The sequence below is a fragment of the Protopterus annectens genome, chromosome 1.part1, assembly GCF_019279795.1.
Source record: "Protopterus annectens isolate FY-2018-M chromosome 1.part1, PAN1.0, whole genome shotgun sequence".
Lineage (NCBI taxonomy): Eukaryota > Metazoa > Chordata > Ceratodontiformes > Protopteridae > Protopterus > Protopterus annectens.
This window is the reverse complement of record NC_056726.1, coordinates 1,296,983,230-1,296,998,580: the sequence shown is the minus strand read 5'-3', so window position 1 is coordinate 1,296,998,580 and position 15,351 is coordinate 1,296,983,230. Positions and strand designations below refer to the sequence as shown.

At 44.3% G+C, this 15,351-nt stretch overlaps 1 protein-coding gene across 1 annotated transcript in view; it reads left to right on the top strand.

The window, feature by feature from the left end:
- The window catches only part of LOC122816211 (leukocyte receptor cluster member 8-like), a 531,086-nt gene that overhangs the window by 24,435 nt on the left and 491,300 nt on the right, over positions 1-15,351 (top strand). The window contains exon 2 of the mRNA XM_044088961.1: positions 10,290-10,458. Coding sequence (XP_043944896.1) covers positions 10,290-10,458 — 169 coding nt within the window. The remainder of the gene's footprint in view (positions 1-10,289; positions 10,459-15,351) is intronic.

Below are 15,351 nucleotides of genomic sequence, written 5' to 3'. Positions count from 1 at the left end.
AACCTACCTCCTACCTTCCTCAAACTTGCTGCTGACTCAGTAGTCCATCCAGTATCTGTAAGATCTTAGAAAAATGTATACACACACAGCTTCGCAACCATCTCCTCCAGAACAACCTACTTACTCCTATTCAGCATGGTTTCTGTCCTAACCATAGCACGATCACAGCTCTCTTATCCTTCACACACATACCATTGCTGAGGCCCTAGATAACACTCGTATCCTGTCTCTTCCTTGACCTTTCCAAAGCCTTCGATACTGCCTCTCATTCTCTACTGCTGTCCAAACCTGCAAATCTATATTTATCTTCTTCCTCCCTTGCCTGGTTCTCCAGTAACTTATCCTGCAGGCAGCAATCTGTCAAATGTCTCATCTACTTCTCCTTTTATACCTGTGACTTACCGGTGTACCACAAAGGTCCATCCTAGGTCCCCTTCTATTCAACATCTTTACCAACGATCTCTTCACATTTTGCAAAGATTCCTCTCTCATCCAATATGCGGATGACTGAACCCTCATATCCACCTCTGACAATATCTCTGAATTTCACACTCAACATGTATTTCTGTCCACTGAACAGTGGCTGTCCATTAATCTACTCATTCTCAACCCCAAAAAGACTAAACTCTTACTCTTTCTTCCCCAGTCTCTCACTTATCACAAATCCACCTTTGCTATTACATCTTCTAACAAGACTATAATCCAACCCGAAGCTCACACAGAACTCCTTGGAGTCATCATTGATTAACTCAAATTCAATCTTCACTTGCTCCAGTGTATAAAAAAGCCACACCAGAAACTAGGTTTACTGTATCTCAATAAAAAAATTCTAACCTCAAATGCTAGAGACTCCCTTGCTCAAGCTCTGCTCCACCCCTCCCTCCTATATGCAGCCCCGGTGCTCACTAGCATCCAAACTACAACCTTAAACTCCAACAAACCTACCATAAAATAGCTAGGTTTGTCACATACTCACCTTACAGTTCACATCACTGCCTTGCCCTAAGCTCGCTCCAGTGGCTTGAACTCCCCCAACTTCTACTACTATCTCAACTTCAGATGCTACACTGTATTCTTCATAAGCCTTCATCCTGTTCTGCTCTCTCTCTTCATTCATCTCTATCGATAGCCCACTTTGGACTCCCCGTACCTCTAACCAGCAGCTACTGCACATTTATCACCCCAAAAAAAACTGTAGGCAAACACCTATATAAACATTCCATTGGCCAAGTTTGGAACAAACTTCCTTTAGATATACATTCCATCATCCACCCATCAGTCTCTAAAGAAAAACTCAAAATTCATCTACTTAACTTCAAAACTTGCCCTTGCCAAGCCCCACCATAAATGCCACTGTACTATACCTCTCTTTCTCCCTCCCTTTTCATCTGAGTATTTCTTTACTATGGTCATACATTAAAGATACTAAATTAATACTGTTGGTCAAAACTCTTCTTGCATATATGTAAATATATTTGTTTCAGTGAAAAAAAAATTGTATGCATTGCTTTTTGTATAACAGGCTGCTGTTAAATTTCTTTGATTGTAAAGTTGTGACTTTTTCTGCAATTTGTTTTATGTATTGGAGTTTTTCTTCTCTGGTCTCGCCTGAAAACGGGCCACAAGCCCAGTTGGACTAACCCGGTTAACAGATATCCATAAATAAATGTATGTCTCCCAAATATATAACAAAATCAGGACGATTTAGGATTTTTGTTTGGAAATGTTTTATGTAGATATTTTTATACCCAAAGTTGACTTCAGAGGATTTTTCCTGTAGTAGATAGCAAGTGTTGGAGGTGTGACAGGGAAGAAAGAGGTAATTGGGAAGATATTTTCTGGGAGTGCAGTGAGTTGGCAGACTTTAGGAATTCCTTGCGGGATGCACTGTCTGAGATGCTCGGTGGGCAGATTGGTGTGATGAGGGAGGTGATTTTTCTGAGCCATGATAAAGGATTGGAATTGCCGAGACATGGTAAGGCTTTGCTGTCTAATTATGGTTGCTGCCAAAAAATCAATTACTAGAAAATGAAAATCTAAAGAGTGTGATTGACTTTCTATGCACTTAACATTAACAGTGTTTCAAGGTCATAGTCTGTTAACTATGACCTTGAGACACTAGGTTGAAAAAGAAATACACTATATTGACTTTTCCAGCATTTTTTTTCTCCTTGTTCTTTATTTTTCTTTTTGAAAAAAAGTCGGTTTAAGCCCAGGGAAGATGGGCTTTGTTGTAGATTTATATTTGTCTTCACTTCAGGAAATGGGTAGTTGCTAAGGAACATGGACTGTCTGTGTTCTCGGTGTTAGGCAAGTACCATCAATTTCACTGAACTGAGTGGGATTGTGGCACAGCTGGGATTGGTCCATACTCCACTGTGGCACTATCTCTGAGGTGGAATATATAAGAAGCAGAGGGTGTGGGGGTGCAGGAGTCCAGTGTGGCATTTGTCGATCTTTTAAGTAAATCTGCATTGAGTCACAGTGCCGAAGTTGTGATGTTAGGGGTTGTGGTGTATTAACACAAAATGGGGAACCCCATATTTTTTCATCAGCAGGGAATGGGGAACCCCATATTTTTTCATCAGCAGGGCAGTTGTAAGTGAATGATTTGGAGTTGTGATTTTGTGGAGTTGGGATGCTTGATGTCATACCTCCGTGGAAGTTTATCATTCATTATGAATGTTTGCGGCTTTGTGTTTACTCCATGTTTTTCTTTCTTGTTAAGTTTATTCATTCATGTGTAGTTTACTTTGCGGGGATGGTTATTGTAAGCTGTAATACCCCACACCCTGGTACAGTCCTTCAATACATGCTTCAGCCTGTGTAGCATTACATTCACAATTATCAGAAAACTGCTTAGGTGATCAAAAATGTGATGAAAGGGGTAAGTTGTTGCAGGGAATCTCTTGAGATTTTTTAGCCTTCCTTTCCCAAATTTTCTAAGGGATTCTCTAACCCTCATCCGATTTTTAGCAAAAAATAAAATTAAATGACTTGTTTACCTGCAGTTTGTTGAGACTGTTTTTTTAAGAAGAAATGGTAAAGGGGTTCCAAAAAGAATTCTGGAACCTCCCAAAACTGAGGAAAGCCCATCCAGTCAGAATGACTGACTATTTAAGGAACCTCGTACCCCCCCCCATGCAGCTCCATTTCCCTTCCATAGAGTCTGAATCTTTACTTTTCTCTTTGGCAACAGATAATTTCAGATAATTGGTTTTAACGATCATTCATCAAGGCAGCAGGTGGCAGTGAGAGAAAATTCCTCCTTTACACGTGGTAATCCCTCATCCACCTTGGCTCGAGATGATTGTCACTGCTGAAGTGACACCCTGACCCATTGTGCAAAATGTGAAAAGAGGTTGAGGATGGATGGATTTTAATGTCAAAGAAAGAACAAATGCATTGAGACCAGTTCTGGATCTTTTTTTTTTTTTTCTTAAACCTGTTTGTGATAATGCCCAAATTCAGAATGATGGCATTTCACAACCTATTGCATCATCTTCCTTTTTCTTGATTACTTTCCTGGTAACACTGTATTTAAAAGATGCTTATTACATCCCATTAATCTAGAATTCATGGGTTCATAGGTAGGTACTAGGCTATTGGCCCTAGGGCCTATATAAGTCTAGCCAAAAATGTACCCTGGCTTTCGTCACCCAAGAAAATAATTTTCCTGTGCCCATGTCGAGCAGAGCCACAGAAGTGATCCCTGGGGTGAATTTCCTATTTCCTATCCAATCCTCAAGATTTTTCTTGAGTGCTAATGAGGAACTCTGTTTGACATATGTAGTCTGTTCCAGAGTATGGGAAGTCTCTGGGACAGGAATCTAGCACTCCAGCATGTTCTGTTTATTGTGGTGACAAGGTTTAGGTCCCTAGAGCGTGTAGCTTGGAGATAAAAGATAACATAAAAGAAGAACAATCCTTTCAGGACAACTGCTTATAAAAACAGACAGTTATGTAGTACATAAACAAGCAGGGTGGAACCCATTCTTACCCAGTCTGCAGGTTAGCCATAGCCCTGTGGAACACAGCCTTGAGCAACCAGGTGCATCTACATGCTGAATTCCTGCCAGGCAAACAGAATTCACTGGTAGACTACTTAAGCAGAAATCTCCTAGACCCACACAAGTGGAAGTTGGAGCCCAAAACCATCAACCTTCTGATCCAGAGGTGGGAGACACCGGAGGTGGACCTATTTGCCTCCCCCGAAAACCACCAGTTGAGCAAATTCTGCACCAGGAATCCTCACAGCAAGGCCTGGAAGGTGGATGCCTATCCTTTCAATGGGAAAACCTCTCAATTTATGCCTTTCCCCCTCTGCCTCTCCTCTCTGAAGTACTACTCAAGATAAGACAGGCCAAATGCAATTCTTATTGCCCCAGACTGGCCTCGCCAGCACTGGTGTCCACCATTGGGCAGTCTGACAACAGTGCCACACTGGCACCTTCATCAGACTCCTGCCCTGCTCTTTCAGCAGGAGGGACAGATTTTGCATCTGCAGTTGCAAACCCTAAACCTTGCAGCCTGGCTTATCCCTTGAATACACCACCAGCAGCCCTTAGCAAACGGGTGCTGGACATCATTCTTGAAGCCAAAAGGCATAGTACTAGGAATCGGTCCCAAGGGAAGGACGCATCGATGCCCTCCTTATCTGTAATGCTGGATTACTTAGCAGAGCTAGTCCACAAAGACCTATTCTTCTCCTCCATTAAGATTCATGCTTCTGCCATCTCAGCTCATTATAGTACTGAGCCACCTCTATTTTCACACCCTCTCATCAAACAATTCCTGAGGGGGGCTAACAACTTAAGGCCCCCCTAGGAGAGCACCCACCCCTGCCTGGGACCTTAACTTTGTATTGGAAAAGCTCACGCTTCCCCCTTTTGCACCTGCAGCTTCAGAAGTTAAAATTCCTCTCTTGGAAAACAGCCTTGCTTTTATTCATAACTTCAGCAGGAAGAGTGTCCGAGTTGCATGCACTAATGGCTGTGGAACCCTTCATTATTTTCCATGCTGACAAGGTTTCCCTCAGGACTAACCCGTCCTTTATACCTAAGGTGGTGTCCAGTGTGGCTGTAAACCAATCCATCCATTTGCCAACCTTTATCCCTGACCCTCAAAATAAAGGGGAAATGATCTTGCACTCCTTGGACATGCACAGACAAAACCTTTCAGAAAATCTGACCAGCTGCTAGTCAGCTTTGCTGCAGGGGCAGAGGGTAAGGCCATTTCAAAGCAAACTGTTTCCAAATGGATAGCACACTGCATCCATTTCTGCTACAAGCTCCATGGAAAACCTACCCCACAGAGGATCAGACCACATTCCACTAGGGCTACTTCCACCTCTACAGCATTTCTCAGAGGAGTCCCTACCAGGGACATTCTGGAAGCTGCATCCTGGAGTTCTGTACACACCTTCACGAAGCATTACCACTTACCAATTTTTTCTAAATCCAGAGCTGGATTTGCTACAGCAGTCTTGCAAGGCTTACTAGCCAGCCGTAACACTTCTTGACTGCCTCCACCCTTCGTCAGCTTTTGGAATCTACCCAAGTGTGATGACTGCAACAGTGAAACACGAAGAGCATAGTGCAGTTGGGTACATTTACTATAAATGTAGATGTTCGAGTGTATTCACTGTTGCAGTCCTTTTTTTCTCCACCCTCCAGCCCCCCCTGGCTTTCTCTGTCCTTCTACCTCTCCTCTCTGTGGCCATTCCTAATGGCTTTTGGTATTTACTTTTTACTGGTGGTGTTCCCCACCATAGACTAGCTTCCTCTTTGTGGGCTCCTGACATTTGGGGCAAGAAAAAACTGATGTAATGGTGTTGGCTGCCTGTTTTATACCCTTGACGACCTAACATCATGGAAGAAGCGACAACATCCGACGCAGAAATCCTAAGACTCTGGTATTCCGGCTGACTGAGGGCTACCTGCAGGCAAATAACCCAAATATGATGAGTGCAACAGTTGGGTGCACTCGAACGTCTACATCTATGGTAAGTGTACCCAACTGTACTTTTCTCTCCCAGCCAGGGAGACCCTTGGCACTTTCTGCCATGGTACCTCCCCCTCCCTATGCTGGTTTGGTGCCTGAGGCCTCCAGTCTGTGTGGACAGCTGGTCCCTCAAAGCCTCCACACACTCCCCACTGCAGAACCCCAAGCGTCCTCCAATACCTCCCTGGAGAGTCCCACTGAGGAGGTCCACTGAAGAAGCTGTGTAAAAGGAGAGACGTTAATTCCCCCGAGGAATCCATCACTGCAGACACCAGTATTGAGGAAGGAGAAAGGTCCCCAACGTGACCACCTGCTGTTTCCTTTGGAGACATTTTAGAAATTCTTCGCCGGGGGGGTTCGTCTATTCAAAACTCTTCCTTGGAGGAATCTGTATTGTGGGAGGCTTTTGGGTCTGGCTAATCTGCTATCTGACCCCCCCCAGGCAGTCTTGCTGATCCAGCTGGTGTCTTCCAGGGCTTGGAAGGAGCCAGACACAGTAGAGCCTATCCCAAAATGTGTGGGAAATAGTCTAGTGTCCCACAGACAAGTAGTTCTGGACCAAAGGTATCCCTGTAGATGCTATGGTTGTTGCGGCATCCACCAAAAAGGGGGCTGGCCCAGGAAAGCTCCTCTGTCCACCCCACTCCCCCGAATTGAGAATCTCAGGTGTTTGACAGACTTGGCAAAAGAGTTTATGCCTCTTCACGCTTAACCTTGAGGGCGTTAAACTATTCGTCACGTTTTACTGTGCTACAAAGGGACTTGGTATAGGAACTTTCTGGCTTGGCCCCAGGGAGCATGCCCTCTGAAGAGCCGAGGATTTTTTTTCTTCCAGACTGGCCACTCTACAGTCATTAGCCAGTGCGTCCATGAGGTTGATTTCCCATGCTGCATAGGGCACCGCAAGGGCTGCCAGTTCAGGCGTTGCCATGAGGCATCACGTCTGGATGATGATGTGGGATTTTGCAGAGCACTTAAAACAAGCCTTTATTAACGCCCCCTTTGGCATCACCTTGTTTGGGACGATTGTTCGTGAGACACACTCCCGTAGTGAGAAGGATGGAAAGACCCCTTCTGCCATCGGAATATGTTTCTTTACTCCACAAAGGATCCTCTCTAGGAATCAGTGTGGTAGTAATAAAACATGGTTTCGGAAGTTGCAGGGGCCTTTTCAGGACACTCTGGGAGAATCCTCCCCGGGGTGCAGAGGGGGGGATAATCAAAATGGAAGATGTCACTCAAGTGGTCGAGGGGGTCCACAAAGTCAGGGGTTGTGGGAAACAACTCTGAATAAGCCTTTTCAGCAGTCCTGAACATTTGCCAGACTGTCGTCCTCTGGAGGCAGTTGGGGGGGGGGTGATTCTCCTTGCCATCACAAGTGACAAGTGGGTGAGGATCATATCCAGAAGATACTTCATTCCCTTTCTGGAAATTCCCAAGAAAAAATGTTACCTCCTGATGTTCCATCCAATCAGAGGGGAGGACACAGCCAACAAAATAAGAAAGCTTTTGTAAAAAAAGTCATCCAAGAGGTCCCTCTCCCATCAAGTCTGATCAGGCATTTACTCCACATTTGTTTTAGTACTCAGAGACAGGGGATTTGAGGCCTATTCTGAGTCTGACCTTTCTGTATAAATCGATAAAGCACACACAACTCACGATGGTCACAATCCATTCCATCCTGCCTCTTGAAGGCCGATGAATGGATGTACTCTGTGGACCTGAAGGACTCCTATTAGCATGTAAAAATGGACAGACGCCGCAGGCAGTTCCTACGTTTTAGGCTGGGAGCCAGTCATTACCAGTTCAGGTCACTTCCGTTTAGTCTCACTATAGCCCCCACGGTGATCAACAAATGCTTGATAGTGGTAGCAGCACATATCCAACTGCAGGTTTGTCAGAATTTCCATAGCTGGATGACTGGCCTGTGACCACTGCAGTCAGGCATCTACTCATTCAAGCAGAGACTTAGTACAGTTGCTCCAACTCTAGAGATGTCTATTAGCATGCAGAAATCCCAGTTGGATCCGGTTCATGTTATTAATTTCATTGGGGCTCATCTGAATAAAAGAACATCCTATGCTTATCTGAAGACAGGGTAGAGAATCTAAAAAGTCATAGTGGAGAAATTCTAACCATACCTCAGCCTCCAGCCAGTTTAGTTCTCAGGGCGTTGGGGTCAGTGGTGGCCACGATAACTCTCCTGCCCATGGCTCGTTTCCACTTGATGATATTGCAGTGGACGTTAGCGGTTCAGTGCTCACCACTCAGGAGTTCTGTCAGTCTACCTATCACAAGTGTGCAAGGAATCTTTGCTTTGGTGGCTTCACTCCACAGACGTTACTCAAGGATGTCCATTCATATTTCCATCCCCAAATGCCACATTGAACATTGAGCTTCCCAGCTAGGGTGGGGGAACATTACCTGCTGTGATCTGTTTGCATCCCCTCTCAGCAACAGATGCAGCTGGTACTTTGCCTTGATCACTCCGCAGGGACCGTCACCCAGGGATGCTTTTGTCCATGCTTGGCTCTCTGATCTTTTCTCCTATACCACTAATTCCCACGTTCTTACAAAAAAACTTTCTGGTTGCAGAGCAAAGTAATCCTCATTGCTCCCTTTTGGCCTCGACAAACCTGGTTCACCTTCCTTTGGTCTTCACTGGTTTGCCCTCCAGTGAGGTTGGAACCGCTCCCAGATCTGCTCTATCACCGATCAGGGCATCCCCATCCAGACATACAGGGCCTGAAGCTAACCGCATGATTTCTCCACTCTGATGATGGCAAGATATACCAGGCTTTCTTCCCCCATTCGAGAGATTTTGGTCTTCTCTTTTCAGTAATGGAGCTAGTTATGGCACTGTCAGAGCTAGTTATGGCACTGTCAAAGTCCAGTTAGCAGCCATATCCATTTTTCACATTTGCTTGCATTCCTTATCCCTTGCCTCTTCTAAGCTTTGTAAAGCATTCGTTAGGGGCACTTTCCTACTCCGGCCTCCAGTGAAAGATCCTAATCCACCTTCGGTTTTAATGAATGATTTTGCAAGCCTTGGTCCCCTCACCCTTTGAGCCTGCAGCTACTGTGGATTTGAAATTCCTTTCCTGGAAAGCCCTTTTTCTAGTAGCTGTTATGTCTGCAACAAGAGTGTCTGTCCATATTTTATTTTTCACATGGATAGTATTACCGTGCGTACTCATCCTTCAATTTTACCCAAGGTGGCTGAGGAAGAGAACATGAATCGGTCCATCAAATCTGCCTGTCTTTTTTTCCCAGTTCTCAAAACAAAGGTGAATATATCCTTCATTTGCTTGATGTTCATAGATAACTTTGTTTTTATTTACAGAGATCCAAGCCCTTTATGTAGCTTGATCAGTTCATATCTTTTTCAGTTGCAGAAAGAGGTAAAGCTGTTAACAAAGGCTCATTATTAGCACAATGGTTGAAAGACTCTGTTACTTTTATTTACTCTTCCAAAAACATTCACTTACCAGGACAAATTAATCCCCACTTGACAAGGTCCGTGGCTACGTCTCGGGCCTTTTGGTCTAGAGTTTCAATTGAGGACATTTGCGCTGCAGCTACTTGGTCTAATCCCCACTCATTTATTACGCATTACAAATTGGACATCCTGTCCCAGGAGTAGAAGTGCTTTTGGCTCTGCTGTCCTCTGACATATTTTCCATGAAGGCCACCCTGGATCTTGGTGGCTGGGGACTCTGTCCCACAGGTTAATGAACTGAAGAGGACAACCTCTGATAAAGACATTACGTTCTTACCATAATGTTCCGTCTGTTGTCCATCTTCATTTCCATTAACCTTCTCGCCCCCCATCCCCCTCACAAAGTCTTTGGTAAGCTTGGTTGAATGTTCAAAGGAATTGCTATTCCTTTTGTTGAGCTCCTGATGTTGTTTAGAATTGTATATTTTTCAGTAGTGTAAATGTTTTGTGTTTTTCTCTTTTTCTGGCAAACTCTATCTGAGGTATGTTGGGGGAGTGGGATGTTGTGGGTATGAGGGAGGAGCTCAAGTCAGGAAGCTCAAGCGATTTAAAAAAAAAAAATGCAGCTGGTCGGTTCCGGAGATCAGAACCAATACCCCCAGCTTAATGAAAATGAAGATATACAACACAGATGGAAAGTTATGGTAAGAACGTAACTTTTTTTTTTTTTTTTGCTACTTCATAGTGTGTGAAGTAATGTGTTTGTGTAGCTTAGTTATTGTGATGGCTTTGTCTTAGAACAACTGAATATTGGTGAATGATACATCAGTTGCTGTTTTCTTCACAGGGCCCAGCAGTATAGCACACTTGGCTCTCAAGATGGTGGTGCTGAGACTCCAATGCATGAGAATCCTGAATGGGAGAAGGCACGGCAGGCGCTGGCAAGTATCAGCAAAGGGAATGTAACAGGGGCCGGCGGTAACAAAGAGTCTGCCTCCTCCCAGAAGACAATGCAGGTAAATAAATGGGGAACTGCAGTGAAAGAAATAGGAATCTATTAAAAATATTGTTAGTCTAGAAGATAACAAAATGGTGTTCTCAGTACAGTGTGTAAATGAAGTATTGTTCTAACATTTTGACTATGCAGAACCACCCAAGAATGTGCAGTTTTAGTAAACTGTTAAGACACTTTGACATTTCTTATCTTTATTTGAAGAATTCTTGATTCATATATCTTATGAGATGCACTGACAGTTTTCAGCATTGCTAAGTGACTGTGCTGCAGATGACAATTGCCAATGATGTATGTCTGGAGTTAAATGGTTGAAATTAGATCATAGTGATACAACGTTTAGTATGGTTCCCTCACAAGTTGGGTTTGTATGGCTTGCTTCCTTTTGTGGTTGTTTTCCCTGCAGAAGTCAATATGTCCTCCTCTTGTCTCACAATCCTCTGTATTGCTCATGATTGTATTTGTAGTGTGTATGTGATTGTGTTTGTCATGCGTTGTACTGTTCTCATTTTGGGTTGATTTATATTTGTTGCTTGCTGGGATAGACTGAGCTTCCCTTTGATCCTGAGTATGTTAAAGCAGGTATTTAGAAAATGTATGATTTTGTTACTGTCACTGAACTACATTCTCATGTATTTTTGCGTTGTCTTGCTCATGTACTGGTTGCTTTTGACTAAGACACAACATTATGTACATTTTCAAAATTTGCTGCAGAGGAGTTGTACATGTTCTTCATGTTTCACTGTTGCAATTCTGAATGTTGGAATTACCTGCCATGTAAGCCTTTGGCTAGCCTGACTACCAGAGAAAACTGTTTTCGCCTCCTAGGCTGGACAACACCCTAACTGACATCAGTATGCTCGAGTATAAAGGGAGCCAGCCTGCTTCATCACTTGTCTTTTTTTTTTTTCTTGTCGCCAGAGCTCGAAGCAGTATACAAGTGCATCAGTCTGTCTGCAAAAGACAGAAGTTGTCGGAAAAATAAGTACCCCATTGGGAAACTGTCCTTTTCCACTTAACTCATGTCAGCTAAAGTAAATAATTGTCTCCACTATGGTAAACATATCCCACACACAGACTTCCATACTCATATTCTTTGTGTTGCTTGTCTAGGCCCAGAACATGACATCCCTAATTGCTGTTTTTGTGCTAGGTGTAACTCTAGAGTGATTAGGCTTAGGGATGAATTCTTAGCTCCTTTTCCTAGACGGAAATTAGTTGAACTGCATCTGATGGCATTTTCCAGTCATCTCGATCTTGAGGTGCTTAAGCGCAAAATAGAGAAGAAACTTAAACCAAAGTTGTCGGATGACTATCACTTCCCAGCTGACTCTCTTGCTAGACGGATGATTGATGAAGAGGGTGAGGCACCTTCAGAGCCCCCTTAAACATTTGAAACCGCAATCCAGGCATCTGTCGAGACTCATTTGGAGTCCAATATGCCTTTGGTTCCTTCTACTTCCACTGCTCACGTCTTCAGCTCATCGGTTCGTCCAAGGTCGCTCAGCAGGCCAAAGTTTCCTGTGAGCGCTCATTAACAGTTGACACCTCGAGGCCTAAAGCTACGCTGGTGTATCTTCATGGAAAGTAGGCACTAGGGTGTCGGATGTGCCTAGGCCTAAGGCCAAACCCACCCCAAAGAAATGCAGAGTGGCAGGGACTCTGCCTAGGCCTGTGGGTTCCCAACAGGATTTGATTAGATTGACTAAAGACGTAATTAACATTTTAAGGACCAGACAGACCACAGGTGAAGCTACCCCACTGATCTTGACCCTGAACCGTTCTTATCTGAGGAGGATTCAGACTTTGAAGACTCTGGCTCAGAGGAAGGACCCTCTTACACATCCTTTGAGGAATCTGATTCTGAGGAGAACCTTCCCACTGCTTTGCCTCCAGAGGCTCAAGCTTTTAGGGAGACCCATGCTATGAGACGGCACTTTCAGTGGGAAGCACAAGATTACTCCTAGCCCAAGAAGAGAGTTAGGGAGTTCTTGGAACTTCCTGAGTACAAACCTTTTATCTATCCCTCCAATTTTTGCAAGTGATAGATGTTTTCCAAGATCCCTCCAATGAATCCTGACTCACTTCCCCCTGCCTCTAGAAATCCAGGCAGATTTTACAGGGTGAAAGACACCCATAAATATCTGTTTAAGAATCCTTCTGCTGATCCACATGTTGTTACTCCTGGTCCTGGGTGTAAAGGGGCTAGTGCCAGTGTGTCCAAGAATACCATGTCCACGGACAAGGAGAGTGAGGCCCTAGACATTGTGGGGAAACAGATATACACCTCTGATGCTCTGTCTGTGAGGACCCTCTGCTGTCAATTTCATGTGGTCAGATATCTGCAAACCATCCTGGATCTAATCAGGCAAACAATTTCAACCATGGAAAATAAAAATCTTTCTAAAGAACTTTTGGATGTGTCACTCCAGTTTCCAGGTGGCCAGACAATCTTTGCATTGTGGCTATGATGTTCTTCGTGTTTCACTGTTGCAGTCGTCAAATTTGGGTTATCTGCCTGCAGGTAGCCTTCAGCCGGCCTGAATACCATAGTCTTGGGATTTCTGCGTCAGATGCTGTCGCTTCTTCCATGACGTCAGGTCAGCAGGGTGTATAAAACATGCAACTTGACACCATTACATCAGTCTTTCTTGCCGTATGGTGCCCGAAGCAGAAGCAGTTCGCAAGTGCTGGTTGGCAGACTCCTGAAATTTTCGTTTTTGAGTTTCAGACCTGAAGTCTTCAAAAAGATAAGTACCCAGTTGGTAATCCTTTTTTTCTTGTTCTAACCGATGTCAGAAAAAAATAACAATTGTCTTGCCTGTGGAAAGCAAATACCTCATAGAGATTTTCATTCTTACTGCGTCACCTGTTTAGGCCCAGACCACAATGTCCCTCGCTGTTGGTTTTGTGCCTTGTTCAGTGCCCGAACTGTTTGTCATCGGACTATTTTTGTAGCTAAATACTTTCGTTCTCTATCTCCGTTCTCCGAAATGGCTTCGTTTCCGACTACCGATCTTCCGAAAAAACGTAAGGATAAAGACAGAGAGAGACTGCATAGGTCCAAAACTGCCTTTAACTTCCATTAAGCTAGTCGCCAGTCCGCCGGTACTCTGGCGCTTTTGCAGCCCCTGATCCCCCCGCTACTGCTCAGCTTCGCAGGCCTCTACTGAGACCCATTCGGAGACCATATGCCGCGATATGCTTCTTCGACTATGAAACTTTTGGATGTCTCTACCTTGGATGGGTCTGGAGCCACTGTGCAGGCACTGGCTTCTGAGGGTGTATTCAGGCCTATTGATTTTCATAGTAAACCGACGACTTTGTTTCAAGCTAAGAATACCGAATTCCCCAGGCCTAAAGCTCGCATTATGCCTAGTAAAACAACTACCAAAGTGCATTCTCAGGCCCATATGCCTCAAAACAAATTATTAGAATGGCTGAAGACCTTATTACCTTAATTAGGGGAAGCCAGCCTTCCCCCTCTAAGAGACCTAGAACTGATTTTCTTTCTGATTCTTCTGATCAGGAATCTGGTATCTGTGTTCCTTCTGACTACCAAGATTTACCCTTATCTACTTCTCAGGATTCTGATGCAGAGGACTGCATTCTCTCTGCTTTTCCTCCCCCTCCAGAAGATTTTTCTTTTGGCGAAACCTTGCATACCCTTGGGGAGCATTTCCGTTGGGAAAGCCAGGACTATTCTCAGTCCAAAAAGAGACTTGGGGAACTTTTAAACCTGCCTCAACACAGGCCTCTAGCTATCCCTCCTGTTCTGGAGATTGTAGATGATGATTTCTTGGAATCCAGCTTTACCCCAGACACTTTGCCTCCAGCTCCCAGGAGACTTGACAGGTACTACAGAGTACCTGACTCACAAATTCCTCTTCAAGAATCCTACTGAGGATCCAGAGACCATTTCTCAAGGACCAAAAGGCATTGACTACTACTGCCAAAAATCCTACCCCTTCAGACAGGGACCCTAGAGCTTTAGACAGATGGGGTAAGAAGTTAAACACTTTTGCTACTTTGGCCATTAGGGCTTTAAATTGCCAGTTTCATATGTATCATATGTATTACTTGAACAGAAAATTATGTTGATTCCTGACTGTGCTGAACACAAAGGTTTACAAGAGTTAATGCATTCTGCTGACCAAGTTGGTAAACATACTTTGCAATGTGGTTTTGTTGCTTTAGAAGCGTCTTGCAGGGCTGCTGTCACTGAGTCTGTACTTAGAAGGCATGTTTGGCTTAAGGGACAAAACTTGCCAGATCATGTTAAAGCTAAATTACTGGAGGCTCCCTTAAACCAAGAGCACCTTTTTAGCAACAAAGCAGAAGTCCTCAAAAGGATGGAGGAAAAAGCTAAATATATGCAAACTGTTTAAGATTTCTTACAAGTACAGCCACCTTGATTCAGTAGGCATTGGCCTTCAAAGAACTTGGGTTCATAGGTTCATACTAGGCTGTCTGCCCTAGGGCATTTATAAGCCTAGCCAGAGTGTGTTTGGCTTTCGCCACCCCTTGGAATGAGTTTACTGTGCCCTTTTTAAGGTTAGTTTACTGTGCCTCTGTCTAGCAGTGACACAGAAGTGACCCCCGGGGTGAACCTACGATCTCCCATCCACTCGTCAAGATTCATCTTGGAGAGTCAAAAAATCAATAGCCCTGCCAAGTGTCGAACCCAGGAGTCTGCACATCATAATCAGAGTAATGTACCCCTACACCACCTGTGCGGTGTCCCTTCCAGGCCTTCTCAGTCCAAACCCAGGAGCAGCAGACCACCAAGGCTTCAGTATCAGACTATGCACAGATCTAAGCAGTGGGTGGCTCCCACTTCCAAAGCAGGGAGTAGCAAGCAACCCCTATGGAAAAATTGCGCAGTGACTTATCCTTA